The sequence below is a fragment of the Anarhichas minor genome, unplaced genomic scaffold (assembly GCF_050575085.1).
Source record: "Anarhichas minor isolate MPS153535 unplaced genomic scaffold, ASM5057508v1 ptg000004l, whole genome shotgun sequence".
NCBI classification, from domain to species: Eukaryota; Metazoa; Chordata; class Actinopteri; order Perciformes; family Anarhichadidae; genus Anarhichas; species Anarhichas minor.
Window position 1 is genome coordinate 13128915 of NW_027466450.1, and position 15523 is coordinate 13144437.

The 15523-nt window shown below is 43.0% G+C and overlaps 1 protein-coding gene across 1 annotated transcript in view; it reads left to right on the forward strand.

The window, feature by feature from the left end:
• The window catches only part of LOC142969648 (neuropilin-2-like), a 91114-nt gene that overhangs the window by 32387 nt on the left and 43204 nt on the right, over positions 1–15523 (forward strand). Inside the window, exons 4-7 of the mRNA XM_076109654.1 lie at positions 571–798; positions 3461–3616; positions 3722–3891; positions 7998–8153. Coding sequence (XP_075965769.1) covers positions 571–798; positions 3461–3616; positions 3722–3891; positions 7998–8153 — 710 coding nt within the window. The remainder of the gene's footprint in view (positions 1–570; positions 799–3460; positions 3617–3721; positions 3892–7997; positions 8154–15523) is intronic.

Consider the following 15523-nt stretch of genomic DNA (forward strand, 5'->3'; position numbering starts at 1 on the left):
CTGGAACTCAATCCTCTAAAGTGTTGCTCTCACGCTCTTACTCTTCTGTGTCTTTGTCTTTACAGATGACACAGTATTAATACAATACTGTGTTACTGCTTTAAAAGCCTGCTTTAGTTAAAATGCATGTTACGTTTTTTTTTTGCTGGTAATCTGCAAATCGTATTCCCTACATGGTCATTTTGAGGATATATCCCTCTTGGCTTAGAGTTCTACCCACGAGATCCACCTCTACATAGAACTACTGCTACTTAAGCGCTCAAGTGAAGACCTAATTGTGCCCAAAATACATCTTCTACATGTTTTCCAACATTCACATCAGCTGCATTTAAAGTAGTTAACGTGGAGTTAATCTCTCATAACCTTCTATCTGGTCAATAAAGCTGAATTAGCTACACTGGGAGTAATTCAATTGTTGTGCAGGTACTTAGTTTGAAAGCACCTTCCTCTAAAAACACCACCTCTGAGTGTGTGCCCTGGATAATATCATCACGTTGAAGTAGAATCACAGTCTATGGTGTCAAACTGCTCTAAATAAATGTGTTTTTTGTGTCTCCGTCTTCATCACAGGCTCAGACTGTTCCCGTAACTTCACCAGTCCCACGGGTCTCATTGAGTCCCCGGGCTTCCCCGACAAATACCCCCACAACCTGGAGTGCTCCTTCATCATCATTGTCCCCTCCAGCATGGACGTGACCCTCACCTTCCTCACCTTTGACCTGGAGAACGACCCCCTGCCGGGCGGAGAGGGGGACTGCAAGTACGACTGGCTGGAAGTGTGGGACGGGCTCCCAGGAGGTGAGATGATGATGATTTTATATGACAATGACAATGAAGGTGCAGAGACAATTGTTGGTGATGAGGAGCTTGATGAAGGTGTTAAACAATAATTCAGCCGATTCACTTGTCAATTCACAGAGCAAATTTAAAATGGTGCGTATTCTGCCCTGCCTACATCATTATTGACTGAGGTGGAGTAGCAACTATTTTAGTAGCTATGCGTTGGATGAAAGCTAAGCTTACAGGCAGGATGGTGGTACCTACAGTGGAGAAGCAACATAACGTTTCAAGGGGAAAATAAAATAGGAGTTGCTGAGAGGAGGGAGAAAAGGGGGGAGGTGAGAGGAGGAACGGTAGAGGGTGAGGATATTTCTAGACTCGCTCCTGGAAGGAGTGGAAGAGTTTAGAAGAACAAATCTAAGGCTCAGAGACCTTGGATCTAGTTTCAAGAGATGGAAGAGGTAGAGAGAAAAAGAAGAGCAGTGGAAGGGCAGGGAAAGGTCCTCCACTTGCTGGGAAGACTGGAACAAAGGAGAAGTTGAGATGAGTAAATGAAAGCCATGTAGAGCACTGAATAAAGAGGAATAGGAAGATTTTTAGGGAGTTCAGGAAGCTGGAACGGAGGAGGAAGGAAGATTCATTTTTGACGATAAAGCTTTTCTCCAATATTTTATTCTATTCTAGTTTTGATCATTTCTTTTTTTGTAGTTTGTTGTGTTATACATATTATTTACATGCCATATTTAGTTTTACAAATTGAACCATTTGATAGAAGAGATTTTTAATTGCTTAATTCCCAAATCTTGTAAGGTATTTAGAATCCAGCCATCAAAGACTGAACAGCATTAGATTAGTAGCAAAGGAGAGTAAACAGTGTTTCTTTTCTTCTTATGAATAGCTTTGATGTAAATATATACAGAGAGGAATATAAGGCGGTTAAAGGACATCTTGTTACTTTTCAGGGGATTAAATAGAAGACAGGAGAGGTTAAGCAAAGTTGAGAGTCCAAAAAATAATAATGAAGATGACCAGAAAGGCAAAAACAGAGGGATGGAGGAGAAAGAGAGGATGAAAGGCTTATGCTCTGAGAGAGACTACAAGAAGGATAGCAGGATGAAAGGAAAGGAAGCAAAGTCAAATGAAGTGGGTGGAGGTTGAAAGGGAAGGAAATATACAGGATGAGATTCAGAGGTGAAGGACTTAGTTTCAACCTTTGTATGAGTGTGGAGTCCAAAGCAGGAAGAAAGGACAAGAAGAAAGACAACCGGGAAAAGAGCACGGCCATGTTTGTTTCCTACAAGGTTGAAATGTGTTGAAGTGTTGATGGTTGTTTTGTGTGCGTCTGTGTTTTTCCATTTTGCTCCCATATGAGTGTATGAGTGTGTTTGTGTTTAATGACAGGGCCAACTCAATGCTTGCACTCATTCCCATCCATCCGTAGCAAAGCATTGGTATCATCGTGTGTGTGTGTGTGTGTGTGTGTGTGTGTGTGTGTGTGTGTGTGTGTGTGTGTGTGTGTGTGTGTGTGTGTGTGTGTGTGTGTGTGTGTGTGTGTGTGTGTGTGTGTGTGTGTGTGTGTGTGTGTGTGACTACATAAAGTTCTGTATCTACCGGGGTCAGGCAAGGGACGAATGTGCCTTCTGTCAATTTTAAACATGCTGAAATTAAATTCATAAACACAGAGGGAGGAAGAGAAATTAAACCATTTTTGCCTGAAAGCCAGAAATATTAAATATTAAATTCTCAAAAAAATACATATTCAATTTGTTGGCCCGGATATTTATGCAAACATGGGTCATTTATTTTTAGAAATCATCTCTGTGGATTTGAGATTCTCTTACTCTTTTTTTTTTGTTTTTCTTTTCCTCACCACCAACAAGAAAAGAGTTATTACCGTTATTTGCTCAAGAGCCCTATTTCAAATATCCAACCATTCCAAAAGAGAGAAAAAAAAAAATCAATAGCACTGACCGATCGTCGGCTATTTTCTTCCCCTTCCTCCTCCACAAGCCGCCTTGTGTGTGTACAGTATCTCTGTGTGTGTGTGTGTGTGTGTGTGTGTCTGTGTGTCTGTGTGTGTGAGAGAGAGAGAGATAGAGAGAGAGAGGGAGAGAAGTCGGGGAGTAGAAGGATGACTCAACTATCTGTGCTCCCACCCATCCACACACACACACAAGCATGCACACACCCCGGGGCTCTAAATCACACTCATCTGTTTGTGTTGACATATGCAAGTTGTGGTATTAGAGAAGAGGACAGTAGGATTTATACACACACACACACACACACACACACACATATAGTACACAGTGTAAAACCACGTCCAGTCCAGGGATAGAGTTGATAGATGAAGGGAGGAGATGTGATGACGTGAGAGGGTGGAGTGATGAGCAGATGTCAGCGGAGGCAGGAGTGATGAAGATAACGGCAGAAAGAAAAAGACAATGAGAGTAGCAAAGGATAGAGACAAACAAATGTGAGGATTAAGGGATGAAAGGATTGTTAAAGGATGAAAAAAATGATTAAATCATCTCGACACCTGGATGAGTGAGATCATTGCAACAACTTGTGTAACCAGAATATCACGAGTCACAAAAATAAACCAGCCGATGACATATATATTAGTTGCAGACAGAATTTTAAGTGATGGCTAATCCAATACCTCTTGTTTGATCGGCAGTGGGCCCTCTGATTGGTCGATACTGCGGGACCAGGGTGCCCCCTGAGATCCAGTCATCTACTGGGATTCTCTCTCTGTCCTTCCACACTGACATGGCTGTGGCTAAAGACGGCTTCTCAGCGCGATACAACATGACGCACAAGGAAGTCAGCGAGAGTAAGTAACATAGTAGTGTGTTTTTTTAAAATTATTCTTTAATAACAAAAATTGTAAGAACATTTGGTGTAAATCTCTTCCTCTCCTCCTCCCGTCCTCTTGTAGCTTTCCACTGTAGTAATGCATTCGGTCTGGAGTCGGGAAAGATCACAGATGACCAGATCACAGCCTCGTCAAGTTTCTACGATGAACACTGGCTGCCACGACAGGCCCGGCTCAACTATCATGACAACGGATGGACGCCCAATGAAGACAGCAACAAAGAGTACATACAGGTACGAGTTTTGGAGCCGTGGGTCAATGAATTCATAGATGGTCTTATGGGTCCATTGATAAGGTTGCCGTGGACACATCGATGCTTTACGGACCTGAATCAATGACACTTGCAACCACTCACATGTGAATATGAAGAGATATTAAAAAGTTGAACTGATCGCTTCATCTCTGGGAAACATGAACCGAAATCACACCTGCTCCTCAACATTTCCCCCAGAAATATGTTTACATAAAACTAATTTCAAACAGCAAACACATGTTAAGGAAACAGAATGCACACTGGATCACATTTCCCATTAACATGATAAGGAATCATTAATTAATGTATCTGTTAAGTCAGAATTAGAATCAAGGAGACTAGATTGATTTGAGAACATCAAAAGCTTATTTTTATTTAAAGTTTTGAGGCGTTTTCCTTTTTTTTTTCGCACATCCAACATCCAACCATGAAATGCAGAATCTTAGTCTTGAAAAAGTTTTCTACGCCTAAACTAAAAACACTCTTGCGTTGACATGTCACACATAATAACTCCACCACAGCTATATTTGTGTCAGCGTATGTGAGTGTGTGTGGGAGCGAGACAGAGAGAGAGAGAGAGCAAGCGAGCGAGCGAGTGGGAGGTGTAGTGATATCAAGGTTTAGCAGCTAGATGCCTGGGTAAGGCATTGTTTCCCGTATTTTATCACAGTGCCAACTTCCTGCCATCCCTGTGCCAAGTGTGAGTTATGAGGCTGTCTGGGTGAGAGGGGAAAGGGAGTGTGAGGTTTACTCACCCCTCAGACAGAAATGAATTCAAACCAGCCTGCGAGGCGCTCTTCGGTGAGACGCCTTCTATAAACAACAGATTATCTTGTTGGGTGTCACCTCCTTGTAGCCTTGCAAAGACTGCCCACAGCTTTTTGCTATACTCATTGTCGACACGCTTTTTTTTTTTTTTTTTTGAAATAGGTGTAATGTCATGCATGGTTTCCCTTCATTATGCTATCAGTTTGAACCCTTCCTGTACCCAATGTAAGATGCAGACTTATCTATTTCTTATGATTTTAAGAGCAAGTTGCGAGAGCCAGAAGCTCATCATCGTTAAAATAATTTTTCATAGTTTGTGCCAAGTGGTCAGGATGCCAGCTGCTTGACTCTCAGTTTTCCTGACTGAAATCCTGCAGCAGAATCACCCCACAGAAAAGCTCACGAAGAATTAGGCTTTCTTTTGTGCAGCATACATATTCCATCTTCTCTAAAGCCTGTGATTAGACGACCCAAGATGTGCTGCTTCCAACAAAAACAAAAAAAAAGATCACAAGTGTGTTCAGTTAACAGTAAAGGAGCCAGTGAGGGATCGGTGTTTTGCTCAAAGAGACAAGAACCAGGCAAGCACCTCATCTGTTCATTTTTAGACACGGTGACACAATCACAGACAGCCACAGACAGATTTGGAATAGAAGCAGCAGTTCTGATTGTCAGAGCTCTACTGAGGCCAAACTCTGGACCAGCAAACACAGGAAGGGACTGTGGCCAAGAGGCAGCATGAGGCCAAGGTCCCATCAGTCTCTTCCTTCCTGTTTCACCTCAACTGCAGCTGACAGCTCACTCTCTCCAGCCCCCTCTTAAAATTAGCTGACATTAAAGAATTTGCTCAACATGAATCGCTTGAAAGACTCTCCATATTTTTTTCACGGAATTCTTTTTTTTTTTTTATAAAGCTCCTCAACCCGTGAAAAGACCTCAGATTCTGAATTATTGTTTGTGACATGTGCGATCTCGGCATAGATTTGCTTGGAAAAGAAGTTTCCACTTGTCCTATGTTGCCTCTCTGTCTCTCTCTGGTCACCGGTGTTGTGGTCGGGTCGCCGCGTTCCACAGAGGCTCTCAGCTGTTCCACTGCGTTAACACTTTGCAGAGAGCAAGACCCCTGCATGTGTGTGTGTGTGTGTACATAGGTATGTGCATACGTGCGTGTGCAACCTCCTGTCTTGACAAGCAGCTGTCATGAATGCCAACATGCCTCTCCTTCTTGCATGCAGCACCCCCTGTTCTCTTATAACGGAGTGTGTGCTCGTGTGTTCATGCGTGTCTGCGTGAGTGTGTTCGAGTGTGTGTCTGTTGATACGTGTGCCCACGCAGCTTAGGCATGTGTGTGTGTTGCTATGTTGGCTCAAGAGCCACGTGTGTCGTTTAAATCTCTCTCCAGGGCACTTTCTCTGACATTCTGTGATTCTATTCTGTTTTATTGTGTTCTATTCTGTTCTGTTCTATTCTATCCTAGTCTAGTCTGTTCTGTTCTGTTATACTCTATTTTATTCTGTTCTATTCTGTTCTGTTCGATTCTGTTCTATTCTGTTCTGATCTATTCGATTCTATCCTAGTCTAGTCTAGTTAGCTCTGTTCTGTTCTACTCTATTTTATTCTGTTCTATTCTATACGATTCTGTTCTATTCTGTTCTGTTCTATTCTGTTCTGATCTATTCTATTCTATCCTAGTATAGTCTAGTTAGCTTTGTTCTGTTCTACTATATTTTATTCTGTTCTATTCTATACGATTCTGTTCTGTTCTATTCTATTCTGTTCTGATCTATTCGATTCTATCCTTGTCTAGTCTAGTCTTGTTAGCTCTGTTCTGTTCTACTCTATTTTATTCTGTTCTATTCTATTCTATTCTAATCTATATGATTCTGTTCTATTTTATTCTGTTCTATTCTATATGATTCTGTTCTGTTCTGTTCTGTTCTATTTTATTCTGTTCTATGCTATTCTGGTCCAGTGAGGTGTGGTGCAGATTAATGATGTGAGTTCTGGTGGCTCCGTTATTCTAACAACTCTGTGATTGATGAGAAGCCTTCCCTGGGAAGGCTCACTTAGCATACCCCTCTCTCTTTCTCTCTCTCTCTCTCTCTTTCTCTCTCTCTCTCATTCACTTGCTCATTCATTCATTCTTCACCTCCTTCTATTCTCTCGCTCTCTCTCCTATTTCCCTTACTCCTCACCCCTCTTCTTCTCCCCTCTCCTCGGTTCCGGACCATCGATTAGTTGTCTTGGTGGATCTCTGCCTGGCCCTAAGCGTGCAGGCATTTCTGTGTGTGTGTGTGTGTGTGTGTGTGTGTGTGTGTGTGTGTGTGTGTGTTGGAAGTAATCTAAAACACCTGTCTCTCTGACAGATAACAAACGCAGCATTTTACCTCCCCCGGTGTTTTGTACTACTGTATACCCCAGTGGGATGTACAGCACACACACCTACACACACATTGACACACAACAAGTTCTGATTAATCTACAGGTTTCAACAGCTCCATTGGAGGGGAATAAATGTTACAACCGACAGTAGAACCTTTCTCATCTTCTGTTCTTTATTTGTCTGCAGCCTCTCTTTGTCTCAAAACCTTGTTTAATGACCCTCAGCTAAATAATGTTGAACCCCGGATGTAAGTCCAAAATATCAATATAAAAGTCCTCATTAGTCGTTTTAAAACATTAACCAAACAATATAATATATTTCTAAAATTGAAATATGCCTTTTGTTACTTTCAATTGTGCTTTATAGAGCTAACATTTTTTCTGCTTGATCTGCTCATTTTGGGCACTGTGGAGCAAAACAAATGCACTACTCGAGGGACCTTGAAATGAAGGAGTTTGAAGCCTGCATTCAGCGCACAATGATGTCTATGTATAATGCAACAGTGCTCGCAGCAGGCCAGAGATGTAGCGTAGCATCCACAATCAGGATGGGGAGGTGATTATGGCTATTGTATGGGAGGAAATTAAAATGAGCCCCAGGATCGTTACTATATCGATCTGCCAGGAGAGAGACACAGAGAGAGAATGTGAGAGAGAGAGAGAGAAAGAAGGAGAGGAACATGGAGCGGGGAAGGTGAGAGATGGATGCTGATAAGTTCAGGTGTATATTTGTTCTTTAACCAATCTAATGTTGTAAGAGCTTCAGCAGGAGGGGCGTTTTGTCAAGTTGGATTCTGACCTAATAGTAGAATTTGATTTGGATCAGGGAAGGTTGGAGAATGTGGTTGGGATTTCATTTCATCATTAGTTCTCAGCTTGTGTGCATCCTTTAATATTTTGTTCATGTAAAACTTCCTCTGTCCTCTCTGCCAACAGGTGGACCTCCATACCTTAAAGGTACTTACAGGCATCGCCACCCAGGGCGCCATTTCAAAGGAAACTCAAAAGGCTTACCATGTCACCACCTTCAAGCTGGAGGTCAGCACCAACGGAGAGGACTGGATGGTCTACAGACATGGCAAAAATCACAAGGTAAGCACAAATACACACACAAAGCACATGCACAAACACACATATTCCTAAAACTCAAAGTAATCAGGACGAGGGAGAAAGTCTGGATGCTCTCAGGTGACACACATGCCTAGGACATGCACACTCATGGAGGCGGCAGAGAAACATATGAGACGGGATATATGCAGCAGCACTTGACCACAAGGCCAAAATTCAACCGGTGTCTGCAATTACAGCCGTTCCACCGCCGCTCAGTGGGCTTCATTTAAGGGTTTACGACCAAGCCAGAATCAGCACACGTCTCCCAGCTCCAAGCCTTACCTTACATCATTGAATGCAGCTACACTTACAGTAGACTGCACGGTCTGCTTTTCACATCCCATCTGGTCTGTGTTACTCGCCGGTCAGAGTTCTGCCGAATGTCGACCTGGTTGGACAGGTTTCTAAGCCGTTTCTCTCGGTGGTGTTAAAGCATGATGAATCATCAGTGAGCGAGCTGCAATCTGTGGGGGCCGGTTAGAAATGAAGCATACGGTACCCAGGGTCTTTAAAATGGTTGCAACTGCAATTAAAGTAGAGGAGCGTTCCAGTGGTTGTGGCTGTTTTTTCCATCAGGGCCGTTCTCCCACTGCTATAGCGGTCACACATGTTTGTCCCGCGGGCTAACGCCACGTCTAGCTTTGTGCTATAAACTCACTAATACATGCACACACACTCACAGATGCATACATGCAGTACAGTGCAAATGCTTCTTGTGCTCTGAGAAGGAAACAGGAGATTCAGTCTAACCATCTGGGGTTCCTCTGTGGACTGCAGATTCCATAAGGCTTATCGATGTAGCTAACTCCCAGAGAAATGATTGATGGGTAAAACACGGGGAGTTGTGGAGAAAGGCAGTCTGGGAGAAAATAAATACATTTGTTAAGGAATAATAGAAGAATGAGGACCAAGGAGGTGAGCGTAAAGCAAGTTTTTTTTTTTTATAATCAGGTTTAGGCTATGAAGCTTGAGTTGAATAGAAAAATAATAATTTTGGTAGTTTAATTGGTGCAGTATGAACCAATTCAATCAGTCAAATCACCATCATCACTCACTTGTGTTGACAATCAAATAGCAATATTCTGCTGACACTAACCTATTCAACAATAACAATCCAATACTATTATAACCGTAATATTAAAGATGATGTTTTGAGGTCAGATGTTGGTCTCACCACCCGTAATCACTTTTGATTTCCCCATAACCCTGGAAAGCTGCGTTCACAGCTGAAGGCCTATGGGAGGCACAGTGTGTACGTGTGTGTCTTTGAAGAGGAGGAGGGGTTTAGAATAAATCAGCAGCAGTTTCTGGTGGAATATCCCTCTCTTGTCACACGAACACACACACACACATATATGCGCATCCTCAAACCAAGTGGTAACAGCCTATTGAGCCCCCCTGGTGAGACAGTCTGTGCTGTAGTCTGATGGTTCAGCTCAGGGTCCTCAGTTGTTTCATTTTATCCTCTTCTTTATATCATAACTCATCTGTACAATATGGATATTAACCAGATATATTGGGTGTTTTGTCATACTGACACTGTCTTTCTACTATGTTGTTCTATTCTGTACACACATCTATTCTCTCTATCTCGATCTCTCTATTGTTGCTCTTCCTAAAGAGTTTATTTCTATGCATATAGAGGGTCTAAAGACAGAGGGTGTAGTATACACGCACATTTTAGATTTTTTGATATTGAGCTATGTAACAATTTAAATGATTTGAACATACTGCATACGGGCTTGTAATTTGGTATACATGTTATGGTGCTTCCATACTTGAGATGAAAGAGGAAGCAGAGTAAAGTAGAGCAGAGAGAGCTGAAAAAAAAGACAAAGAGAGTGATGGTCATTTATGGGATGATGAAACGATGGCGTCAGCGTCTTGGGGCCAAATGTCAGCTGACATACCTCAGGCGGCCAATCGGCAACTGCCTTGCCTTCTCAACTGTCTGCCTTTTATGTTAGAAAGACATATAAATAACTCGACGGTCAGTGGCCAAGAAGAGCGTTTTATGGTTTGGGTGTGTAAAATGCTGTGTCTGCATTCACAGGATAATCCAAGGATATATTTCTTCATAATTGAGAACAGATCCTGGATCATTTCTAAGCATGTAAAGTAACTTAAATGTACACAAATGCCCCATGATTTATTTATTATTTTATTTGAAGGTACAGTAGCTTTTCTACCAATGCCAGAGATATATAGATGTCTCCCAACTCCTCTCTCCTTAACGTGTTGAACCTGCTCTGAACTGTTCATTTATCCATTCATCTCTCACCTGACATTTTCACTCACTCACCTCTTCACTAGTTCTCTCACAACTCTGTCATCCATCAAATCCTCCCTCCTTGCCCACACACTTGCTCTCTTCACATCTTCATTCACCGCATCCCTCCACTCGTGCACTCTTTTCCATCCCTCTTCTTTCCTCTCTCGTGCACTCTTTCCCCCCCCATATGTTTCTGAGAAAGTCATCATGAGCCAGACAGGCAAGTTCATGCGGCTCGAACACATGATTTTTTGTGCGTGTGTGTGTGTTAATCTGGAGGAATTATTAAATTTATGTTTTATGTGCAACAGTCCTGAAAGAAGGACAGAAATGAATGGTAGCCACATGGATATTAAGAAAAGAAACGTATAGAGCAGAGCATACTGTCTGTGCTCATGCACAACACAACAGCAAGAAGACACACGTGCCTGCTTGTTGTATATGTTAACATTTGTCTCACATGAGTAACTCTTAAATAAAACCGCCACTGTGCACACAGAGACACGCACACTGATTTTAAACATCTGGGAGCCAGCCCATGTCACACAACGTCACGATGATTTGTGTGATCTGCAATGTATTTGATAATGTTATTAAGGGCCTGTTGTGAACCAGATGGGACATATGGAATATATGTTAAAGTGCAGGGACTTTTTGGAGAGAAGGAGAAGAATTATTCACACAGCATTTGTTCCCATTGTACTGACGTTGTTCTCACAAATGACAGGTACTGACTCAAGACATGCACTAGAGAAAGAGGGGAAAGAAGCAGACAGAAAGTATAAGACACAAGGGGAATGCCAGGTGAATGTGATTATATTGGAATCATCATTGCAGAACCAGTATGCTGTGCCGTTTCTCTGGGATTAGTTGTGATTCTTAGCCAATTTGTATTTTATGTTTTCTCTGTTTTCTGTGTCTTTTCATCCATAAATGTTTCTGTATTCCTCTGTTCCTGTTTTTAATTGGAAGCTGCCATTTTTCATATCCCCTCATGATGATCAGGTCATTCCAGATCATGTTTTACTGCTCATGGGAAATATCATTAGAGCACCAACATGGGAGCATTATACAGAAACGAAGAAAAAGATTATCAGTATAACTTTAACTATCCTATGATTCAGTGCACAAAATTGACCGTGGGCCTGCTCATGGGAGGTTGGAAAAGCATCAATTTTCTGTGACCTGAGGTCTCAAGTGTAGACATGATGTTGTCTTAGTTTGACTCTTTGTCTCGAGAAGTTGGAGACCTTCTGCTGGTAGAGGTACATTTAAGCACGACGTGGTACAAATGTCATTACCGAGCCCTCCTGAATTGCTGCAGGCAGAGCTGTCTGTGGCCATTACAACACTGGACCTCTGCCAAGAACAAAACCTCTTATTCCCACCTTAATCTGTTGGAGAGAGGATGGATGGAGAGAGAGGGATAAAGGTGGGAAACGTGGGTGGAATCAGAGGGAGGGAGAGGGATCGTGTTGAGAGGAAAAGTGTAGGAGAGTTGGAAAAATTAAGAAAGAAAACATAAGCAAAAGGTCAGCCAGTCAAGCATTGAACTGATAGAGTAAAGAGAAACTGAGCTGTGCAGAGGGAGGATGAGAGGTGGAAACCGAAGGGAGAAAAGCGAGGTTCATAGGGGAGGAAGTGAGTGATGGCAAGAGGCAGAGAGGGGGAGAAGAAGTGTTCACTGGGGAACCACGGAGCAAAAGAAGGAGAGATGGAGGGATGGATGGATGGATGAACGGAGGCATGGAGGAGAGGAGGAATAATGAGAATAACAGACAAGGGTGTTGACCACAAATCCCTCTGGATAGATCAGCAACACAGCCTGTAAGGATGTCAGGAGAGGGGAAATTAAATAAAACGCCGGAGTAGTGGGAGGAGGGTAGGGGGGGAGGCGAGGTGAGGAAAACGCAGGAGGGAGGTCGAGGTCAAAGGAGAGAGCGAGGAAAGAGTTTGTGACAAATGAAGAAAGAAAAGCTGAGAGGAAAAAGAGAGGAACGGGACAAAGGGGGATATTATAAGGGTGCCATGTGTCGTTTGGTTTGTGACTTAACTGTCACACACACACACATACCAGGATTTAGCTGTCAAACACAGGTTACCTCCCCGAAGTCTGTGTGTGTATTTGTCCTTGTGGGATGAAATGAAAGGAGATGGGGGGGGGTGTTTTACTATTTTATAACTCTATCCACACACATACACACATATACACAACACACTCACACACGTAGCACGGACATTTGAATAATTCAGCGTGTCTGCGCTGGTCCTCACTGGCTGACTGACTGTGGCCCTGAAGGCTCACGACACAGCCACACACACACACCTGTTCTTTTCTTTCCCGTGAGGTGAACATATTCCTCGTCATGCTCTTTTTCTATCCTGTGGTTATGCGTTTGGGTAGTCACCTTTTGACTATAAACCAGAAGCAGCCACACAATATGTGTCCTTCTGCCCTGCACACTATTGTTATTCAGCAGAGTAGGTGTGTGTAAATGAAGGAGAAAACAATATTCACTCCATGTCCATCACCTTTGACCTTCACTGAGAGATGAAAGTACCGTTTTAATCGGGAAGATTTATCTTGCTTTGAATTGCTTTTCTATTGTTGATCTGAAGCATTTATTCTGGTTGTATTGGCCTGCGTGTGTGTGCGTGTGCGTGCGTGTGTGCGTGCGCGTGTGTGTGCGCGTGTGTGTGTGTGTGTGTGTGTGTGTAAGAGAGAGACAGACATACAGGAAAAGAGAGGTGTAAAGTTAAACATCTGTTCCCCCCCCAGTGTTCCTGGTGTCAGCTTGCCTTGTCTCACACAGGTGGAAACAGCGGTCCATTAACGAACCTGCACAAAACACCCACAAACACATAAACAACATACACAAACACAATAACCTGAGCTTGGTTACAGGTGTAGTTCATTAGCTGATTGTTGCAGGGGCCTTTTAGAAAGAGACAAGGTGCTGAATTCCAAATTAAGAGCATATCTTTGATGAAGGGATTGCCTCCGCATGGCTCTCAACATGGCGCCGGCTGAGCTGGCGGCTAGCAGCTAACAGTCACAACAGCACAAACAACGGCGACAGTGCTGGCAGAGCTAAAGTTTTTAACCTGGGAGAGAACCGGAGGGTTGGCGCTACGCTTCCGCAAACAACGGCGTTATACGTTGTAACCGCCGTATGAGCGCAGTGCAGAGGGTCAGTGATTAGTCAGTGTGGGCACGCTCACGGGACTCACATGCACTAAAATGCAGTCAGTTTACTGAAGAGATTGTAAAGCAGCAGTTGTAACCGTGAAAGGTTTGCATCAAGCAGGAGCTGAAATACAGTAGCTGAGGAACGCTGATCATAGTAAAAAAAAAAAAAAAGTACACCAGACGTGTCCATAAACTGCATATAACAGATGGTAAAGGACAGTAGCAAGGTTACCACACAAACACAGGCACACAAAAAAATCAGACTCACACAGTGTGCACACTCTTATGTACACATACATAAAAGCACATACAGTACAGTGTGTGTGTGTGTGTGCGCACATTTGCTGAGGAAAAGTTTCAGTGCGCACCGAGGGAAATCAGAAAGCACCCACCAGCCCCCAACTCCTCAGAGTGAGAATTCATAATTACACTTTTACACACACACACACACACAGCTGTAATTACATACCACTGCCACAATCCCATTAAGTCTTCTGGGGCCTTTAGGCATTTTTCCATCATTTAACTGGTCACAGCCATTGTAAGGGCATGAGTTCACTGCATCTGACTTTGTATCATACACCCAGTGGGTCATGGGTTCAATTCCCAGCTGGCCTAGTAGCCTGCTCCTGTTTCTTCCAGTCACAAACCCCTTTCATCCATATTTTGTCACCCCTGACAGGCCCTGCTGTTTAATGGATTGGGAACAGGAAGAAAATAGTGAATTTACACACACTCCAAAAACAAAGCTATAAATGAGTACCCAAGCAAGTAATTACAAGGCCTTTGGCTCTGTTGAACGAGGTTCGCTGCTCTTTGTGATAAACACACTATGTTGTGTTTTCAGCACTGATGTAACTTAACAGAAAGAGTGTTAAAGACACCGAGGGAAAACAGCCTTTGAGGTTCTCTAATGAAAGAACAGGATATATTTTGTTTTCTTACATATACTGCAGTACAGCATCCTGGCAGAGAGGGGGTGTGGGGGGGAAGAGATGTTGAAAAGAAAGTAAGAAAGGAGGACAGACAGTGAAATGATGGAGAGAAGGGCTGAAGCACAGCTGTGTCTTCCTGTGGTGGGAGAGAGAGAGAGAGAGAGAGAGACACATGTCAGACAGACAGAGATATAAAGTCTTGGTTTCAAGAGACAAAAAGAGTGCTTCTGGCCATGTGCGCTTGCATTCTGTTTCCTTTTTATCTGTATTTGTGTGTGTGTGTGTGTGTGTGTGTGTGTGGTGAGGAATGTGGGAGCTCAGAGGGCACTTTGTAAGACAGTGTGTGTTCTGTAGTGTGTGTGTGTGTGTGAGAGAGAGAGACGATATCATGTTGTGTGTGTGTGTGCGTTGAGGGGCGACAGCGTCTGTTTTTCTTTGCTCTCTGTGCGTGAAGGAGTAAAGATGATGTTTTCCTGTGTGTGTGTGTGTGTGTGTGTGTGTGTGTGTGTGTGTGTGTGTGTGTGTGTGTGTGTGTGTGTGTGTGTGTGTGTGTGTGTGTGTGTGTGTGTGTGTGTGTGTGTGTGTGTGTGTGTGTGTGTGTGTGGTTAAGTCAAGGGGATGTGAGAAGAGGATGCTCTCCCACATACTTGCACCCTTGATTTATAACACACTGTGTGTCAGAAAACATTTGCGCTCATTTCTTCCTTCGTGGACAGAAGCAACATATTCACTGTGTGTGTATGTGTGTTTATGTACCGTGTGTGTGTGTGCACATGGAAGAGGAACATTAGTCTGTTGTAGTCAGACAACACAAACTGTTGACTATTAGGATATTTCTGAGTTGTCCCTGTTACTGTCATTGTTACATTTCTGTTAATGCACAAACAAAATACACTGCATGATTGAGAGTTTTATGCAAAGTTAGGCTAAACTCGTCCTGACTACAGCTCCACAC